This window comes from Rhea pennata, chromosome 5 (assembly GCF_028389875.1).
Source record: "Rhea pennata isolate bPtePen1 chromosome 5, bPtePen1.pri, whole genome shotgun sequence".
NCBI lineage: Eukaryota > Metazoa > Chordata > Aves > Rheiformes > Rheidae > Rhea > Rhea pennata.
Genome location: NC_084667.1, coordinates 34,492,976 through 34,510,551, shown reverse-complemented (window position 1 = coordinate 34,510,551; position 17,576 = coordinate 34,492,976). Strand labels below are relative to the sequence as shown.

Below are 17,576 nucleotides of genomic sequence, written 5' to 3'. Positions count from 1 at the left end.
AAGACTATACTATACCTGTGCATACAGAGCAGGTAGGCATAGATGATAATTACCCTGAACTTTTAGAAAGCAATAGCTTAGATGCCAGGTTTCTGACTGTCATTGGCTTTCTAGTGTTATGAAGTGGAGATTCCTAGCCAAAATGCTATCTGCTCAGTGAAGCTACATTTAATTTTTATCCTGACAGATGGTGAAATACAAGACTTGAAGACATTTTGCAAGTGTTTGAGGTGTTTCATCATTATTTCTCTACTTTTATTTATCAATAACCAGCTTTAAAGATGATAGATAGATAACAATACTTATAAAACTAACTTTGACATGCATTCTTTGAACCGGAATACGTGCTGGGCATATGAGCACCTATCACAGTAGTGTAATGGCTGCAGCAGCACCTGTCTGGAAAGCTCAGAATAATGCACTTGTGGTTTCACCATTTACAAACAACGCAGTGATCCCAAATTATTAGTAGCATCTGTTCTATATCGTTTCACACAAATACAATCCCATATATACACATTTCGTTTAGTTAGCAGTCAATAATATGCAGTGCACCCTGTAAACATGTTTTGAAATTAAAACAGATTTTTAGTCCTATAAGCAATCAAAGCTTACAAAAAAAAAAAAAAAAAAGAAAGAAAGAAAGAAAGAAAGAAACAAACAAACAAACAAACAAACCATGGGGCTAACAGTAGCTGCAATTAATTTTTTTTTGACATATATCCAAACAGTTAATTCTGAGTTTTGCTACACCCTGCTTTACACTGCTTCTTCTTTGATGAAGGAATCAACAGCAGAGAATTACCTACTCCACTAGGAATGCTGCACCTAAGGAAGGGTGTCATAAGACACCAGCAGAACTACAAAATATGGGCTTAGAAGTCTAACACGAATTACTGTCTAAAAGGCAGAATAAATTTCTATTCCAAGGAAAAGGGTTTATCTTGCCATTTTCTCTACCATGTTTTCTGATCAAAGTATTTTAAACTTCTGCACAGTTAATTATTTTCACACGTTGTGACGTCCTTCAAGAACTCTCTTTTTCTGCTCTCCTCCCTCATTTCCTTCTTTTTCCCATCTCTCTTGCACATCTGGTTCTGCTTTCTTCCCTCTTTCTGACTTTTCTCATTTAAGTTCTTGAGAGAAACCTTCCTTTTGTGGGTCCAGAAGACAAGTACGACTTCAACACATATGTAGAAAAAGCCTTTTGAAAGCTAATTGGTTAGGTTTTTTTTGTTTTTGTTTTTTTTTTCCTTTTCTTTCCTGTTCTGGTTCAGATCTTAAATGCGTATCTCAGTAATTGTTATAGTCACTTCCCAAAGTAAATAGCCCAATCCTGAATTTGCACAGCTTTCCTCAGTTCTGTGCTCCATCTTCAGAGGTTCGGAAAGATCTGCTTCCATATGTAAAAGTTCAGATCTGAAGAGGTCAAATCCCAAATGTTGTGATTCCATCAGCCTGATGCAGAAATGCTATCACATCTATGGGTTTAAGTTAAGAACTGCAGATTTCACTGTGGCTTCCCAAACTGGTTTGCATGTTTCTTCCACATCCTCAGTAACCACCTCTCTATGACTCTACAGTTCTCAAAAGTATCTCCAGTAACTCTGAACTGATGTTGCATCATAAATATATTAGGTCAATAAAGCTAGGTATGAATGCAGGATAACATAACTTTTCTTGGGCTATTACAGAAAGACAAATTCTTCTGCAATACTCCACACAAATTCCAAGAAAAAATTATCCATGAAGGACTCCTGAAACCATCTCCACAAACACGAGTCACGCACAGAAGTGCATACAGATGTGAGCAACCAGGATGTAAAGTGCTGTTTGGAGTGTTTTAAACAAACTATAATGAGAGGTAGAAGGCAGTTTGCCTGCCTCAAGCGCACATCCAAAGCCAGCAGGTACTTACTTATGAATATGAGCTCTCCTGTTTTTGTTTATGCTGTTTCTCCAATAGTTAGGGGCTCCTACTAGGCTAAGGGGTCAACATGTGCCTCTATTACATGAAGAAATATTCTAGAGATACAAAAAACTATGATTTTTCTGCTTACATACACACAAGGAAAAGAAATCCGTAACAATCATACCTCTTTCAGACACCACATCTTCATTAACAATCAGTGTTATTTGCGATGCAACTATTTTGAAGGATGCTTATCAAGCCTGATGATATCAGAATCCCTGACGTACTCTTTTTCAAAACATACCTGCTGCTAATATGGTAATAGCATGTGCTGATAGCTAAATCGTTGGGGATAGAGACTGGACTGAATTTACTCAGTGAAGTAAGAAATGTTGTATTTATTTACTAATATACACTTAATAATCATGTCAGTGAGACCATGCACTATTGACTTATAGAACAGTTGTCAATCCTGGATACAGCACAGAATATAACCATATTACTGTAGGGATGCAAACTAGGTTAGGTTATGACCATCTTTCAAGATTTACAAGTCATTTTGTCAACTTCTACTGTATTTTAATTTTCTCAGCTTGAATGCAAACTCCAATGTTGTATTACATTCAAAATTATAAAACCTTGTTTTCTCTTTAAAATATCTGTTTTTTTAAAAAAAAAGTTCTTTATACCTTCCTCACTGGATGGAAAGCTGACTGTTGCAATGTGCTCTCAGAGTGACTGCTGATGTTGGTTCCTTCATCCAATGCCTGTGACAGGGAGGGATTATCACTTCTGTCAAGAGGAATTACAGGCTTCTGGGCATCTAGTTCAGTAGAACTCTCACAGATCTACAAATAAAGATTAAGAATTAGTGTTTTCAAAATCTCAGAAAGTAAAATGGTAGCAAAATTGCATCAACTCATAGAATACATAACAATGAAAAGACTTTGAAGCAACAGAGATGTTCAAACTAACTAAACAGAGAGAAGCAAATAGAAAGACATTTCTCTCAAACAGTTCATGGATAAAAAAAATCAGAACAAAACTTTTGAAATGGACAGTTCTTGCAGAAGCCTGCTGTCTGCCCCTACAGTTAAGCTACTTTGAGTGCTGCACAAGGTGAGAACTCCACAGAATTTACACAATGTAAAATTCCAACCAGCTTTCTTCAGATCTGCCAGAGTCCTTACTATGCTCTGAATGAGTTGCAAAGCTGCCTTATTGTACCACTTCATCTGCTTTACAGAGTTTGGATGCCTACCACCAGGCACTATCCCTTATTCAAATAGCAGAATTCTATCCAGCAGAAGAAGACAGGAAAAATCAGCTCTGCTGACAAAACTGTAACATGATAATGCTTTTATTTTGCACTCTCTGTTTTGTCTATTTAGACAGTCAGATCTTTGGAATACATATTGCTTATGCAGCACTTTACAAAAAAAAATAATAGCCTGATCTCCATTAGGCCCGAAGGCTCTGCTGAAATGCAAACATAGACAAGATGACAGAAGTAAAATATATAAAATCACAAAGGTGTCTCCCATTTGGGGGATTACATTGACTAAATGCAATGCAAAATGGCTTCTAGAGAACTTACCTGTACTTCACCTTGGGTTTGCTGCTGAAGAGAAGCTGGCTGCCTCACTATATAGTTTATCTGACCAACTATGGTCTGTTGAACATGCTGAGACGGTTTAGCTTGGTTCAGCTGCAAGCTGGGCTGTCCTTGAGCCTGAAGAAGACGCTCCAGATCCTTTTTCATCTCTTCCAGTTCAAACTGATGGTGCATTATGTCGAGACTCTGTTGGATGACTTGTTTGTGGGTATTCTCATTCTGACCTGGTGGAGGTGATGCTGACGGCTGCTGCTGTGGTTGCTGCAAGTGGTTAGGCTTTATCTTCTGGAGATGGCCAAGTTGCACTTGCACAGTTGGAGTCTGCAAAGGAGCCTGTGTGCACAGTGGCTGCTGATGGCTTGTGTAAACTTGCTGAGCCTCATGCAATGCAACAGCATAACCAGGAGATGCAGTCTGCTGCAGCTGCTGGGCTAGTAAATGCTTTCCAGTCCTCCCAGACACACTCTCTGGCTCTGACAGAGATTGCTGCTCCAGTTCAGACTGTGTTAGTTTCAGAGGCTGGGGGGTGCCCCTTTGCTCTTTCTCATGTTGCTGTATGTTGTACTGCAATGGAAAATGCTGCTTATGAGGCTCAGGAGGCTGTCGAAAATTCTGATGATGGTTCATGTTTTGGTGAGAAGGCTGAGCTTTGTTCAGGTGAGGTACACTGAGGCAATGTGAGCAACACACAGGTGTAGGACACTGAACTGGAGGTGGCAACTGATGTGGCTGGCTATTCGCAGGCTCTAGCTGTGATGCTGGTGAATGGTGCCCATGATACCTTGTGGTATCATGGGTGTGTAACCCTTGCACATTTCCACACTGTAGCACATCTGAATGAGAAATGTGTCCACCTTCCATAGTGAAACCTCCTGTAAAACAATTTTATACACACACACACACACACACATATATATAGAGAGAATCCTGTTCACGTAATCCTTCAAGATACTTTCAAGATGCCTTTTTTCAAGATTTTTGTGTTGTTTGAAGTCACACCAAATTCCTGCTGATTTTAATTGATGAATATGGCTTATGCTTCCATTTTTTACTAAAGTATTAGCATATCTTTTCATCCGTAAGCAAAGGTACAAAAGACTGCTTTCAGGATGAAAGGGAGAAAAATAAAACAGATTTATGTTAGATAGGACTGAATCATAGTCACAGAAGCTAGAAATAGAAATAACCGATGAACTGATTTTGTCCATGCTCTTTGCCAAGATAATATTATTCCCTGTAATGTTTTACTCCATCTAACTTTAAATATTTTTAAATGGGAAGAGAAGCAACATTTTAGACCACCAAAATAAACTTACTGTAGAAACTCACTACAGTTGGAAAATTTATAGCTAGTGAGGAACAAACTCAATGTATGCACATACATTATATAAATAACAGAGTCAATATTATATAGCCAGTGTCTTAAAGCAAGCTTTGTACCCGTTAAAATTAAGTATCTCAAGCATTGCTCAGGTCCCTTAGCTGTTGAGATACTAGAGGATCTGTGGAGCGCAGACATGGCTGAGCCTAGCTCACCCTGGGTAGGGCAGAGGAAATACCACAAGGCTCACTGCAGATTAGCCATTTCACCCAGGAAGCCCTTGACAGGACTGCCAGGGCCCAATGCCGTAGTTACAGAGTTGTCACCTGCTGGCACAGAGCTGGATTTCAAATGAAATAGGCAAAGTCAAGGCTATTTGACAGCCAGTATCACTACATTCTAAGTAATTTCAGTTAGAAGTTTATATTTGATCTTATTCAATTTTTATAATGTAAAAACATTAATTGAAACATTAGCTGTTAACTAGAAAATCTGAGAAAGTTTTATGTATTGTAATTAATTCATATTTAAAGTTTCATGCAAATCAACAACAGGTCCATTGCTTATCCCTAGCCTCCTCTTCTCACAATAAATATCAAAATAACCAGGTCAAAGCCATTTAAAAACAGCTTGAAGTCTTATAGTGTGTTGTAAAGTGACATCAGCAAATAAAGCAAAAGGGCTGCTATGTCAGTGCATCATGTGTATGTCTTTCTGTGACTCACTCCTTTGTATTCTGTGGGTTTGGTATGCTGTTTTCTAACTTTTTTTTTTTTTTTTTTTTTTTTAACTATTTGGACCAAGGACCCATCTTTCTCACAGACTTGAAGTAATCTAGTTACATTTTTCTTAATTGCTATGTAGTTTTTGTAAAGCAATTATGATCATATTCTGTTGTGACCCTACTTAAACAAGCCAGTATTATCAACCTTAGAAACCTTTTATCTTTAAGCGATTCTACTACTATCATAACAAGAATTTCTATGAATTTTACATGGACAGCCTAGCAGCTGCGCTCTGGCCAGCTTATATACTGTATGTCACATAACAAAAAAAGTTAATTATACAACATATTTCATTTATTTAAGAATGTATTAGGGCAGGGAAATAGTGCTTAGAAACCATATGTTTTGCCCTGGACAGTATTATCACTAAACTAGTAGTTGCTTTCTTACACTGCGATGCTTTAAGATCAAAGATAATATTTATATGGTACATTTACAGGTAATGTTTATAGGATATTTATATATAATGATGTATTTTAATGAGCAAATTGATATAACTGGGAAAACAGAAAAGTTTTTGGTCACAGTAGCTTTAGTCTCTTGTTACAGATCTGAACAAAACTAGAAGTCAAAACAAAAAAGACGACTACTTTAGGGAAGGTACTGTATTTTCTGCACCTGTCTCATCTAGTTTTCAGTACTTGCCTAATAAACAAAAACATTTTATTTTTCTTACCTAAATTGGACAGTTGTTTAGTCCAATAGGAGGGATCCCAAGTAAATCTGAACTTCAGGGGAGGGTCAATATCTGTGTTACAGTTTGTCTCTAATAAGCGCTGTATCTGAAATACAATCTGGTGGCAAATCAAAGGATTATGATTTTATTCATGATTGTAAAACATAAAAAGCGTTTCATTTGGGAAATATTAAAACAGTTCTCACATTCACTGCACAATTTCACTTTACTGAGAAAACAAGTATGGCTCTTACCAACTCTTTACTGAAGAGAAATGGGATGCTGTTTTTACTGCATACTGCCCAGCTGATGAAGTTCTGCACATGTTCAACCTGTCTACTTAAAACCGCAACACCTTGCAGCTGTTGTTCCAATTTCTGCTTCCTTTCACTGGTGATTCTCTATTAGTATTGTGAAACAGCAGGAGATAGTTGTCATCATTCAGACAGACATAATGCATACAATAATATGCATGCAATAATACATTATGCATTATTTGCATTGGCACTATTATGTAGAAACTCCAAACTACCAGTCATAAAGAGAAAGCAAATCCTATTCAGTTGATGCATCTGAGTTCAAAAAAACAAGAAGCTGGTTTGTTTTGGAAGTTCTCAAAATATGCACACACTTTCTCTGTAACTGCATTAGAAAACATGATTAACTCATGATATGCACTGATTTTGTCACTTTATCATAAATCCTTGTCAATCACTGATCCAACCTACAACTGCAGAAAAAATATATTTGAAAGCATAAGCAAAGGAATACTAACATTTCCAATATATATTCTTTCCATTGGCATTGGGATTTAATTTTAATTTAATTTCCCAAGATATTAAAGAAATTACCATTACTTACTTCAAGTTGTTCAAGAAGGATGTTTGTCCGTTTATTGATTTCATTCATCAAAACCATCTTGGCCATTTTGATTTGATTCTCAACTTTTTTGTATAAGTGTTTTACTTCAAGTAACCTATGGGGAAGATGAGCCAACTGACAAGTCATTCAGTGCTTGCTAGTTACTTATTACAAGAACTGATCTAAGTATTGGCAAAGAAGTCCAATGAAAATTGTATCATTTCCCATAATTTTTTCTACACCTCTCTTAAAACATACTAATGCTGATTGACAGTAATAAACATCATGCTATAAATAGTCTGTTTTTCTTCAAAAAACACATGCAGAAGTCACATCCAAAAAACTCATGTAATTCAGATGGCCAGTTAAAAACAACGAGTTGAAATAAAAAATAATTTCTACATAGTGATTTCTCTTTATGCTAGAGTATAGAGTTATACCTGTTTCAAACACTTGAAAGCGTATGTTTTCCATATTAATAAAACTGACAGCTACGACATTATCAGCAGTTGAAATCTAGTTCATATAATGAAACATTTTCTTTTTTAACTAGTCCTGACTAAAACTGTAGCTTGTTTTGAGGATTCTTGAAGAAATAAGCTATTTCAAAGTTATCTTTTTCTTACCTTTTTAAATTCTAGTTCAGAAGCAGATTATAGAAACAAAATATTAAACTCTGAAGTCAGCTGTCACATGCCTCATATAGACTACTAAATCCTATAGTACAATACCATGACACACAAGCACCATTTAAAGATAAGTTTGTCATTTTTAATCTTCCTATTACTTCCTGCTCTCCAAGAAAAAACATAGCATCTGCAATTACTGCTGGTAACCTACATTTAGTAAAAATAATGTATTTACTGATCACCCACTTTCATGAAACTAATGCATAACAATTACCTGTCTTCAATTTGTTTTGTTGAAACCTGAATACCATTTTTTTTCTCTTCCACTTTAGCTATGACATTCTCCAGTATAACTCTCTGATTTTGCAGAGCGTCGTCAAGGTGTCTGAACCTGAGAAAGGAAAGGAAGGGAAATTCTCACACCACATTCTTTCCTGTTGACAAATGACTATTGAAAAATTAAAGAACATCTGTGTTCTTTGATATGCTCAAATAAAGCACTGTTTGCACTTCCTGATGTTACAAGCTAGAGAGGAATTCCTGAATCTAGTGTGGCTACTGCAGTACTAAACCACGATGCAAAACTACCCACTGCTAGATTTCACCTCCTGCTCCATGTTTCCCTTGGGTATGGTTTGCTTCTCTCCGCAGCTAGATAGATCCACTGAGGACTCAGCAGGATGCACAGATCAGAGGTACATTTTGCTTTATTTGTAAAGCTTGAATCCAACAGTAAACCAGGAAGGAGCTGCCCCAACCACTGAAACTGCTACTGGATATAGCTTACGCAAACAAGAGCCTTAGCTCTTCCTTTCTCTGTGCAATGGTTGAAGTATAAAGGTATAGACCTATTTAAGAAAAAGGCCACTCCAATCTTCTTGTTGGTTGAATCTTTTAAAACTTGTGTTTAGCAACATTCTTTGCCAGTCTGAAAAATAAATCATTTACATTACTGAAGGTTGGTAGCCCATGCTGATAAGGAGTTCATATCTCCTAAAAATGTTCAAAGGGGTCTTAGCTGGACTTCAGCCTCCATACTTAAAAACTGAATTCTCCGATAGGGCCATCCTTTATCTATTTACCTGTTTATTGTCTGCTACCCAACAACTTTGCCTGTAGTGTGTGAATTGTAGGTGCTGGCCCCTGTAACTCTGGCAATCCATTTCAGCTGCCAGAGGTACTGCTCTTCCCAAATTTCTTCTGCCTTTTCCCTAACATAACTCCTATAGATTGATTTTGGCTTTCTGTATTTGAAGGCAGAAGCTATACGCCTAAAGCAGAAGAAGCAGTCACGTTCAAGGTAGTTACTGTCAGAGGGACAGTTCACGAGAGCAGCTGCTGAATAGCGTGCCTGGACCCAGTCACCAGCTTCTTTCCTACAACAAATGTGCTCTGCAACTGCTATCCTGAACATTACCACCCCTCACAGAGAAAGTTTATGTTACAGGGAATCGCTGTTTACATACAATTTCTTACATGGCTCACACACTTCTGCAGGCAAAGAGCAAGCTTCAATGTTGGTAACTCTCACCTTGTGTAGTCTTTTGTCTTCAACTAAGGTAAACACAAAGATTTGAACCATGTTCAGCTTCTGCCTTTGAGCACAACCACAAGGAGCTAAATGCATGTATGTACAGTATTTGGGCAGATAATACAACCAGGAGGGTGTACACTGCTGAGAGCAGTGTATGATCCTGTAAGGATAATAACCCTTGTGTCATACGGCTTGGGCATAAGACAACTTGAATCGAGTTTGCTTTGGCCTGTAAATTTGTACTAGCCTACAGCTTCAGCTGACAGAAAATGCAGATGAACAGTCCTAAATGTAAATAAGATGTTTTTAGATGGAATTATGAAACAGACATTGAGCAATTACTCTTTGGTACCTGTGTTCATTATGCTCTGTCAGAAGGCAGCTGCGACACGTAAGGGTATCACAGGTCTCACAGAATAGCTTGAGCGGCTCTTGAGTATGCATTGGACAAAATAAGGAAAACTCACTCGTTTCATCTTCAGTTGCTGAAGAATACAAAGCAGTGGTGTCACTGAGAGAAACTGCTATTATAGTTCAAAAAGAGAGTTGCCAACTCTCGCAATTTTACTGAAAGTCTTGATGTAAAGACACAGATTCTGGAACAACCTGATTATATGAAGCAGGGTTTGTTTGGGATTTTTACTAGTCTTGTAGATCCTACAAATCGGTTACATCAAAAAGTTTGAGAAACAAGTAATTAAACCCAATTCATATTGTCCTGTAAATTCACATGAATTTTAAATATCCCATGATTTTGTGAACCTGCCTCATGACTTAACTCTCTGGGTTGGTAAACCAGTCAACAAGAATGTATTTTAAAATGTAAAAAAGTAAATATATTAAATCTGAAGTCACAGCAGAAACAAGAAAATCCTTCATTCTTAGAAAGTCACATGGGGGATATATATATATTTTTTAAACAAACTGTTTTGGTTTGATTATAAAATGCAGTACGTAAACTTCAGCAGCTAAAGGTTATTGATATTATGCACTAATACACTTTCTGATAAGATTTTCTAAAAGAATGAGGTGATGAAGAGTAAGTGGTGGACAGCAGAAACATAAAGCATGTTGTTCCTCTTTAATCTATTCTTGCCTTCTTTCTTAGATATGGTGGAACTGTTTGAGAAAAAAAAGAACACCCAATGAAAGAATGCAAGAAAATCGAAAAGTTCAGAAAAAAATCGTGCTTTGGAGTTGAGGACCACCCAAAATTAGTATTAGGGAAACCCATCATTTGCTCAAAACAGTTTGAAAGCTCAAGTAGTGTTACAATACAGTGACAGATGAATGTTCAAAATCTTTGTCTACAGGACCATCAACATTATTAGCACATTGAGAAGTTTAAGGGAGGAAAAGAAAATCAGACAATTTTATTCCTCAAGTATTCCTACAATGAGACTATCCTGTCATTTTTACTAACACATGAGAAATTCAGCAAAGCAATCACCTTAGGTCAACAATTACGGATATAAACTAAGTAAAAATTAAGAAATTCTTACTTATATAACATTATTTGTTCATAAAAATGAGAAAAATACTTCTATTTTCCCACACTAAATCCATCTTGTTTATCTAAACTATAAAAATAACTTGTGGCAGGGACCACACCTGATCCTCTAGCAAAATGGAGCCTTTTATACAATCAAGCCTCTGAATTGACACTACTGCAAAAACACAGAGACACAAAGTACAGCAAGCTATACTAATTCAGTAATTTCAATCTATATTAAAATTGCAAAATGCACGACATAAAAGTAAAAAGGCTAAGAAAATTTGACAGCTGACAGAAAATTATAGTATGGAGAAAAATCTATGCTATGTTATAAAGAAAACGTGCACCTGAGCAGGTAAAGCCAAACATCTTACTTTTTAGATTGCTGACTACTCTAAGTATTTCTGAGTTGGCTGCTCTACTTCCCCACTGCCATTTAATTGGCCTTTTCTCCCCTTTCTTAATCTAGCACACAAGAAAATATTTTGTGATGGATTAGATCAAAATTTTTATGTAATAACATTACATAGTTTACATTTTATGTTTTACTTAATTGAGTACCACACTTCATTTTTCAGGGAAGCATATTGTTTTATATTACTATTAAATCAAAACTAACACATAGCATTATTAAAAATGAATATTGAACCTGCGTTTTTTTTTTTTTTTTTTTTTTTTTTTTTTTAAAGCCCATGCCAATAATTCTTTTGTATCCAGGTACATTATTTACTTGCACAGCAAAATTTTCTCCGATTGCAGTGCAAGTATGCACTTTTGCATTAAAAATTGCAGCAAAGTAAATAGCATGTAACCAAATAGCTGTACATCAAAGACCACCTCTTCCTCCTCTATCACATCTGATATCAAATCTTGAAAAAAAAAATAGATTAAAAACTCCCAAACAATTATCTTAATTTTCCTGAGTTGGAAAAGCCTCTCTCGGTCTTCTGTGCCCATCTCCCAGCCCCTGCAGAGCATGAAAGCTGTGTTTTGAAAACTCAGGATCGAGAAGTCTATGAAATGTGGATGAAATTTGGAGAAATATTTAAACAGCTCCTGCTCATAAAGACAAGCGCTCTTAAAGGTCCAGGTATAATGAAGCTCATTTACAGTCTTATGTAATAACTTCTCCATTTTTTCTCTCCATGAAAGGTTCTTTGGCCTTTGGGTGATTGTAATCAGCCCAAAGGAATCAGTATTTTTTCTCAGGACTGTGTCAGATTTAAGAGACAAGCACATTTCAAATGCAAACTGAGAAGGATAAAAATCAATGTTATTTAATTACAACACAGACCTACAGACTCTGCCTGTAGTTATTCCCTAGTTCAACGACATATTAGCGTGAACTGCAACTAAACCACAGCAGTAGGTATTCAAGATGTAATTTATACTCAGCTCAGAGGTAGGCTCTTCAGTTTTAAAATTAATTGAACTAATATGAATCGGCAGTTAAACAAGCATGTAAACCTACTTTTTCTAGGAGCAAACATCTTGACCACAACTACCGCAGTTAGTTTTCTAAGCAAAACATCACTTGAAGACAAAGGAAAGTTGTTGCCTCAAATTCTGAATTAGTATCACTTGAGTCACCATTTCTTGCAGTCTACATTTTCCTGTCTTAAGTGGATCCTAGAGTAATAAACAGGAAAACTTCAATCTCTGTTATTCTAACCAATAGATGTCAACTGGGAAAGAGTAATCTCATCTTGGCTAATACAGGCCTCCCCCGATTTGCATTACTTGCAATGATTTTCACGTTGATTTTATAGGTTCATATTCAACCTTGAGAGACCATAAGAGTAGCAGAGCAAAGATAAAATAATTCAGTGGGTGAACTAGCTTATAAATAGTTGGTATGTAAGTACCAGCTCATTTAGTTCTAATGTAGTTTTAGCAGAAGCACTTTTTCTACTCAAATGCAAAGTACAGGCTTCCACTTAACTAGTGGATAATCTATACTAAAATTGAAATGCCTTTTTAAGAAAATTGAGACGAAGAAAGAAAAGAAATGATTTTTTTGAATTTAAATAGTCTGAGAGCACACCAGAACTTTGCATTTAATGAGATTCACTTATTCCTAGTGTTAATGTCAAGCCCTCCAGTGAAAGGTTTGCTCTTTGGAGATTATTCCTCCGGAACAGGTCCCTACTCTGTTATAAAGCATTACTCATGTCATGTTCCCAGTGTCTACTTGGTATTCTCCGTATTCTCCACTATTTACCACATTCATTCTACAAGCAGACTTTAAAGTTTTCACACCTATTGGCCACAGATCCAGGATTTTTTTTTTATTTATTTATTTTTTGGTTCTTCTCCTCTCTAAACTATCAGGAAAACACAGTGGCTGTGAAAAAGATGATGTTGCTGTATATGGGCTCTTCTGCAAACCACATCTCAGCATCAGTAGTTCACACAGTTCACATTCATGATCAACTGCATTAGCCTGTCACTCCTAAGTTAGAACTCGAATTAGAGAGTACCTCTATAAGTAGTAAAAGAATATACTGGAGCAACTGAACAATATATAAATACTAGGAAGAAAAAAAAATAATTAACTCAGTGATGTCTGGCACTTGCTTTCTACTAATTTGTTTTTATACCAACAAATAATGTCCTATTTTTCAATGTAAGAGTTCAGTGAACGTTCTTAGCTAAACTGTGACAGAGACCATTTCTATTCCCAGTGCACATATCTGAAGCAAAGACTAACTCAGCCAAAACCCCACCAGCTACTAGGCATTTCTAGTGCCCTCACAGAATGTTGTGAAAGTGAGTAAAATAAAGCTATTTTCAACCAGTAATGGAATTTCCAATGCAGAGAAGCCCTCAAATGAAAACCCTGAGAGCAGCATTGCTTCTTATGGATCTTTACTTCAGACTTCCAAAAGATGAGTCCATGGCAAGGGGGAGATCAGGCTCCTCTTAAATTTTTTCCTGAGAAAACTCTTCTGGGATCTACCTTTTTCTGTCCCAGTGCAGTCCTGCCCTGTTTCACCCTCACCCATTATCTTCAGAACACAAATTTGACTTGAGGATAGAAATCTTAAGAGTCACATGAATTTGGCACACTGTTCTGCAGCATGACCTCAAGAGGCCAGGGGCACTGCCAAGTAGCCAGCTCATTTGTTCAGCTGCATGGCCTGGGTCCTGCAAGCCTTGGAAGGAAGCACAGGGCAAGAGGTTCATGAGGTAAAGGCTCCCGGGAAGGACAGGTGCGGAGACCTGCAGATACTGCATGGCAGGATAGGCAAGATCAGAAGCATTGCACAGGTGACAGCTATTGCAAAGGAATAAGCAGAAAGGGAGGTTTCCATGGGAAGCCATGTTCCTTTAGCTCTCCCCCTCAAGGAACACCAGGTTTATCAAAATTGTTCAAATGTCAGGACAGGATTGGCTAGGGGGACAGGGTGGCAGTTCTACTTTACTTCCTTTCAGATCCAGTGAATCTTAGTTTGCAGGTGAGGAAAGTCTGTTTCTTACAAAGAAAATGGCAAAAGTTAAAGTGTTTAAAAGATACAGGAGTGACAGAATAGCGTCTCTCTAAACAGGTGCAAGACCTTAAAGAGAAGGTAGATGTAGTTCAGAAGCACCATATAGACACTGAAGGCTACTGAACCTGAAAACGTAAGAAGCCTAACTTCCAGGAAAAAAAAAAAAAAAAAAATCTCAGACTGTTGTAATATGTCCTAGCTTTTTCTTTCTTTGAAATATCCCAAGGAGCTATTTTACATTCCCAATCATGTTTTAAATTAACTAGTCCATACACACTACTAACCTCTGTATTCATTACTCTTTGCTTCAACAGAGTACTTAAGATTAAATAGATGATAAAGTATTTTAGTATAAAACTGAATTTTCATCTTTTTACTTATATAGCAAACAATAGCACAACTAAGCCACAGGCAGATTTTCCTAGCATTATTAGTCAACAAGAATGAGCTTACTCAGAATGAAATGAAATTATAAACAGCTAGAACCTTGAAACCACAGTCCTTATCGTGCTATCAACTCAAGATGACAAACACTATCCATCCAATCAGGGCATATGTGGGGGTGTTTCAGTTTATGTTTTCTCCAGAAAAGAGCCAGAAAACATTTACATCTGTCACCTGTGTTTTTTTTTTTTTTTTTTTTTTTATTCTTACAGACTTATTTTCCTGTTTTTACTTTATTTGGCAAGTGCATATCATGTCTCATGTGAAGTGCCTCAAACTATATTTTATAGGAACATTCAGGATTTAAGAGAACTCGGCAAAAAATAAAGTAGAGGTTTCTATATGCAAAATCCTAAAACCATAACAAAACCCTATTATAATCAGTTGGCTGTATCTACGTTTATTTCTCGTTCCGTCTTTCATCTTCCTTATAAAGAATGATAGTACAGCACAAGCTCTAGCACAAATAATTTCACACATGAGCAAAATGTAAACTTAAAAACATTGTATAAATTGCAAAACTCTTACTTTAGATTACAAATATCACATGTAAATTTAGAGTAGCATACACTCCAGCCAACCTCCAGCATATGATCAACAAAAATAATGAACAATAGCAGCAGATGATCATCCTCCTCTGTGGATCATTATTTTAGAGCAACGAGGCCTGCATTTGTCAGCAGGCTCCAGCTGTGATTTCTGACAGTAATACACTGGTTGCACTTGGGAACAGGGTTCACTCCAGGCTTAGGAAAGGAACATCCTTACAGCAGTCACAGTCTTTTCCTCTCTGTGATCCTCCCTCTCCCATCCTGCCTGCAAGCACAGGGATTGCTTTGGTGGTTTCCTGAAAGTGAGTATCCATAAAGGGACAGAAACACTGAAAGGGCAAGACCTATTGCCATGGAAGCCTACCAAAACCTAACCTGACACTCTGCTGACTGAAAAGGCACAGGGAAGACACTGTACCTCTGTGAAACTCATGTATCCAAAATGTGTCAGATAATATGAAGCATTAACTGTGGTGAGGGTAAGTTCAAGGCCCTAATATTATAGTGGATGTCATAATCTCTCATTCATGTGTACAAATGCTGCTGAGTCAGATTCACATGGAGCACGGTGTCTCTGGCACAGAGCCTGAGACTGATCCATTTTCAACTGAATAACTTGTCAGAAGAAACATAAAACTTCAAAGCTTGTCTTCTGTACCTGAACAGCCCTTCATGGACACAGGCAGGAAGCAGTCTCCACTTTCCTTGCTATGTCTGTGTTCCTCTGTACATGAACTGCACAGCCACTTATTGCAGCTTGTACAGAGACTGTGAGCAGGTCTCTTCTCTTTACACGTGGAGCAACTCTGAGAACAAAAAGTGTGATTAAATACAAAGATAATCATTCAAGTGATTAAGAGCACTGTTATTGTTAAAGAGATCAGCATAAAATAAAGATTTTGAGCTGTTAAAATCAAATTGCATATCTTTCTATGGTCTAGTACAATTAAGCATAATTATGACATGATGCAGGAACTCTTCAGTAAAATTCTAGGTTCTGTGTTACACATGAGATCAGAATAAATAATCACAAAGACTTTCTACTGAGCTGAAAAATCCATGGATTTTGTCTGGTGAAAGTTATTTCTGAAAGTGAGTGATGTACTTTTTAGACTTTTGCTATTAGTGTTGCAGTAGTTACTGATGGCTTTAACACATCAAATTAGCGTACCCATTTCTTAAATAAAAATATGTTCTACCTCAAGGATTGCAAAATAAAGAAAACATTAAAGGATAGTCAAAGATAGCCGTCAAAAAGTTTAACTATCATTTCCTCCAAAATGACAACATTATCAAGAAGTATTTTACCTTATCTTGCTTTAGTGTCATTCACTCATTTCTGCTCACTAAAGGTTATCAATGACCTACAAAATTTATAGTCTGGAGTCCTCATCTACTTTCATGTATATGAATTTAAATTGGGAAAAAAAAATCAGTAGAGCTACTCTAGATCCACATTGTTTACTTAAAATTAGTTTAGTATATTGGCTGTAGGATTGTATGAACAACTCTGACTGTGACACAGTGTAACTTCAGAAAAAAGTAGTAAAACATGTCAAATAGTAAGGTAATTTTGAAAACAATACAGACATCTACACTCTTTAAGGAACAGGAACTAAGTTTTTTCCTTAACAGAGTTCAACAAAGATGAGCTCAATTTATAATATTGGTTTCAAGTGTGATGAGAGATAATGTAGACATGAGAATATGAGAAGAACTGGAACATTTAATTAATTATCATCTGTACTGATTCAATTGTTCAAGGAATACCCTTTTCTCTTTTATTATATAGGCCATATTGTCTAGAACAGTCACTAAAGGTGAAATCAGTAAAGCAGCTCTTAAATGAGGTAAGTAATTTGATTTCTTTGTTATCCAAGACAAAGTCAAGAGATATTTCAAAATAGCTATGATACTTCACTTAAAGGATTTACACAAGGTATAGAATATCTTGTATGAATTATTGATATCAATATTTATTCACTTACATAGCACCATACAGCTTCCCAGAGTGATCACTGTGATATAGTTTTACCATCACAGCATTAAAAAGTTTTGTCACTGGCTTATCATTGCACTCAAACATTTCTTACAAGTTTAGAAAGTATCTCCTGTACTATGCATAGTTCTTGAGTACCACTACTATCACTTCTACTCAAGCAACTAATATAAGATAGCACAATGATTTCCTACAGTGTCCTCTCTGTTGAGCATCAGCTCAGCTTCAATTCAGTTTAGCTAAAATTGCATGCCAACCATTCT

At 36.6% G+C, this 17,576-nt stretch overlaps 1 protein-coding gene across 1 annotated transcript in view; it reads right to left on the bottom strand.

Moving 5' to 3' along the window:
- Positions 1–17,576, bottom strand: part of TRIM66 (tripartite motif containing 66) — a 48,576-nt gene that overhangs the window by 17,731 nt on the left and 13,269 nt on the right. The window contains exons 3-10 of the mRNA XM_062577348.1: positions 15,973–16,120; positions 9,686–9,818; positions 8,074–8,190; positions 7,171–7,285; positions 6,564–6,710; positions 6,310–6,427; positions 3,510–4,399; positions 2,602–2,760 (exon numbers count right to left, since the gene is read on the bottom strand). Coding sequence (XP_062433332.1) covers positions 2,602–2,760; positions 3,510–4,399; positions 6,310–6,427; positions 6,564–6,710; positions 7,171–7,285; positions 8,074–8,190; positions 9,686–9,818; positions 15,973–16,120 — 1,827 coding nt within the window. The remainder of the gene's footprint in view (positions 1–2,601; positions 2,761–3,509; positions 4,400–6,309; positions 6,428–6,563; positions 6,711–7,170; positions 7,286–8,073; positions 8,191–9,685; positions 9,819–15,972; positions 16,121–17,576) is intronic.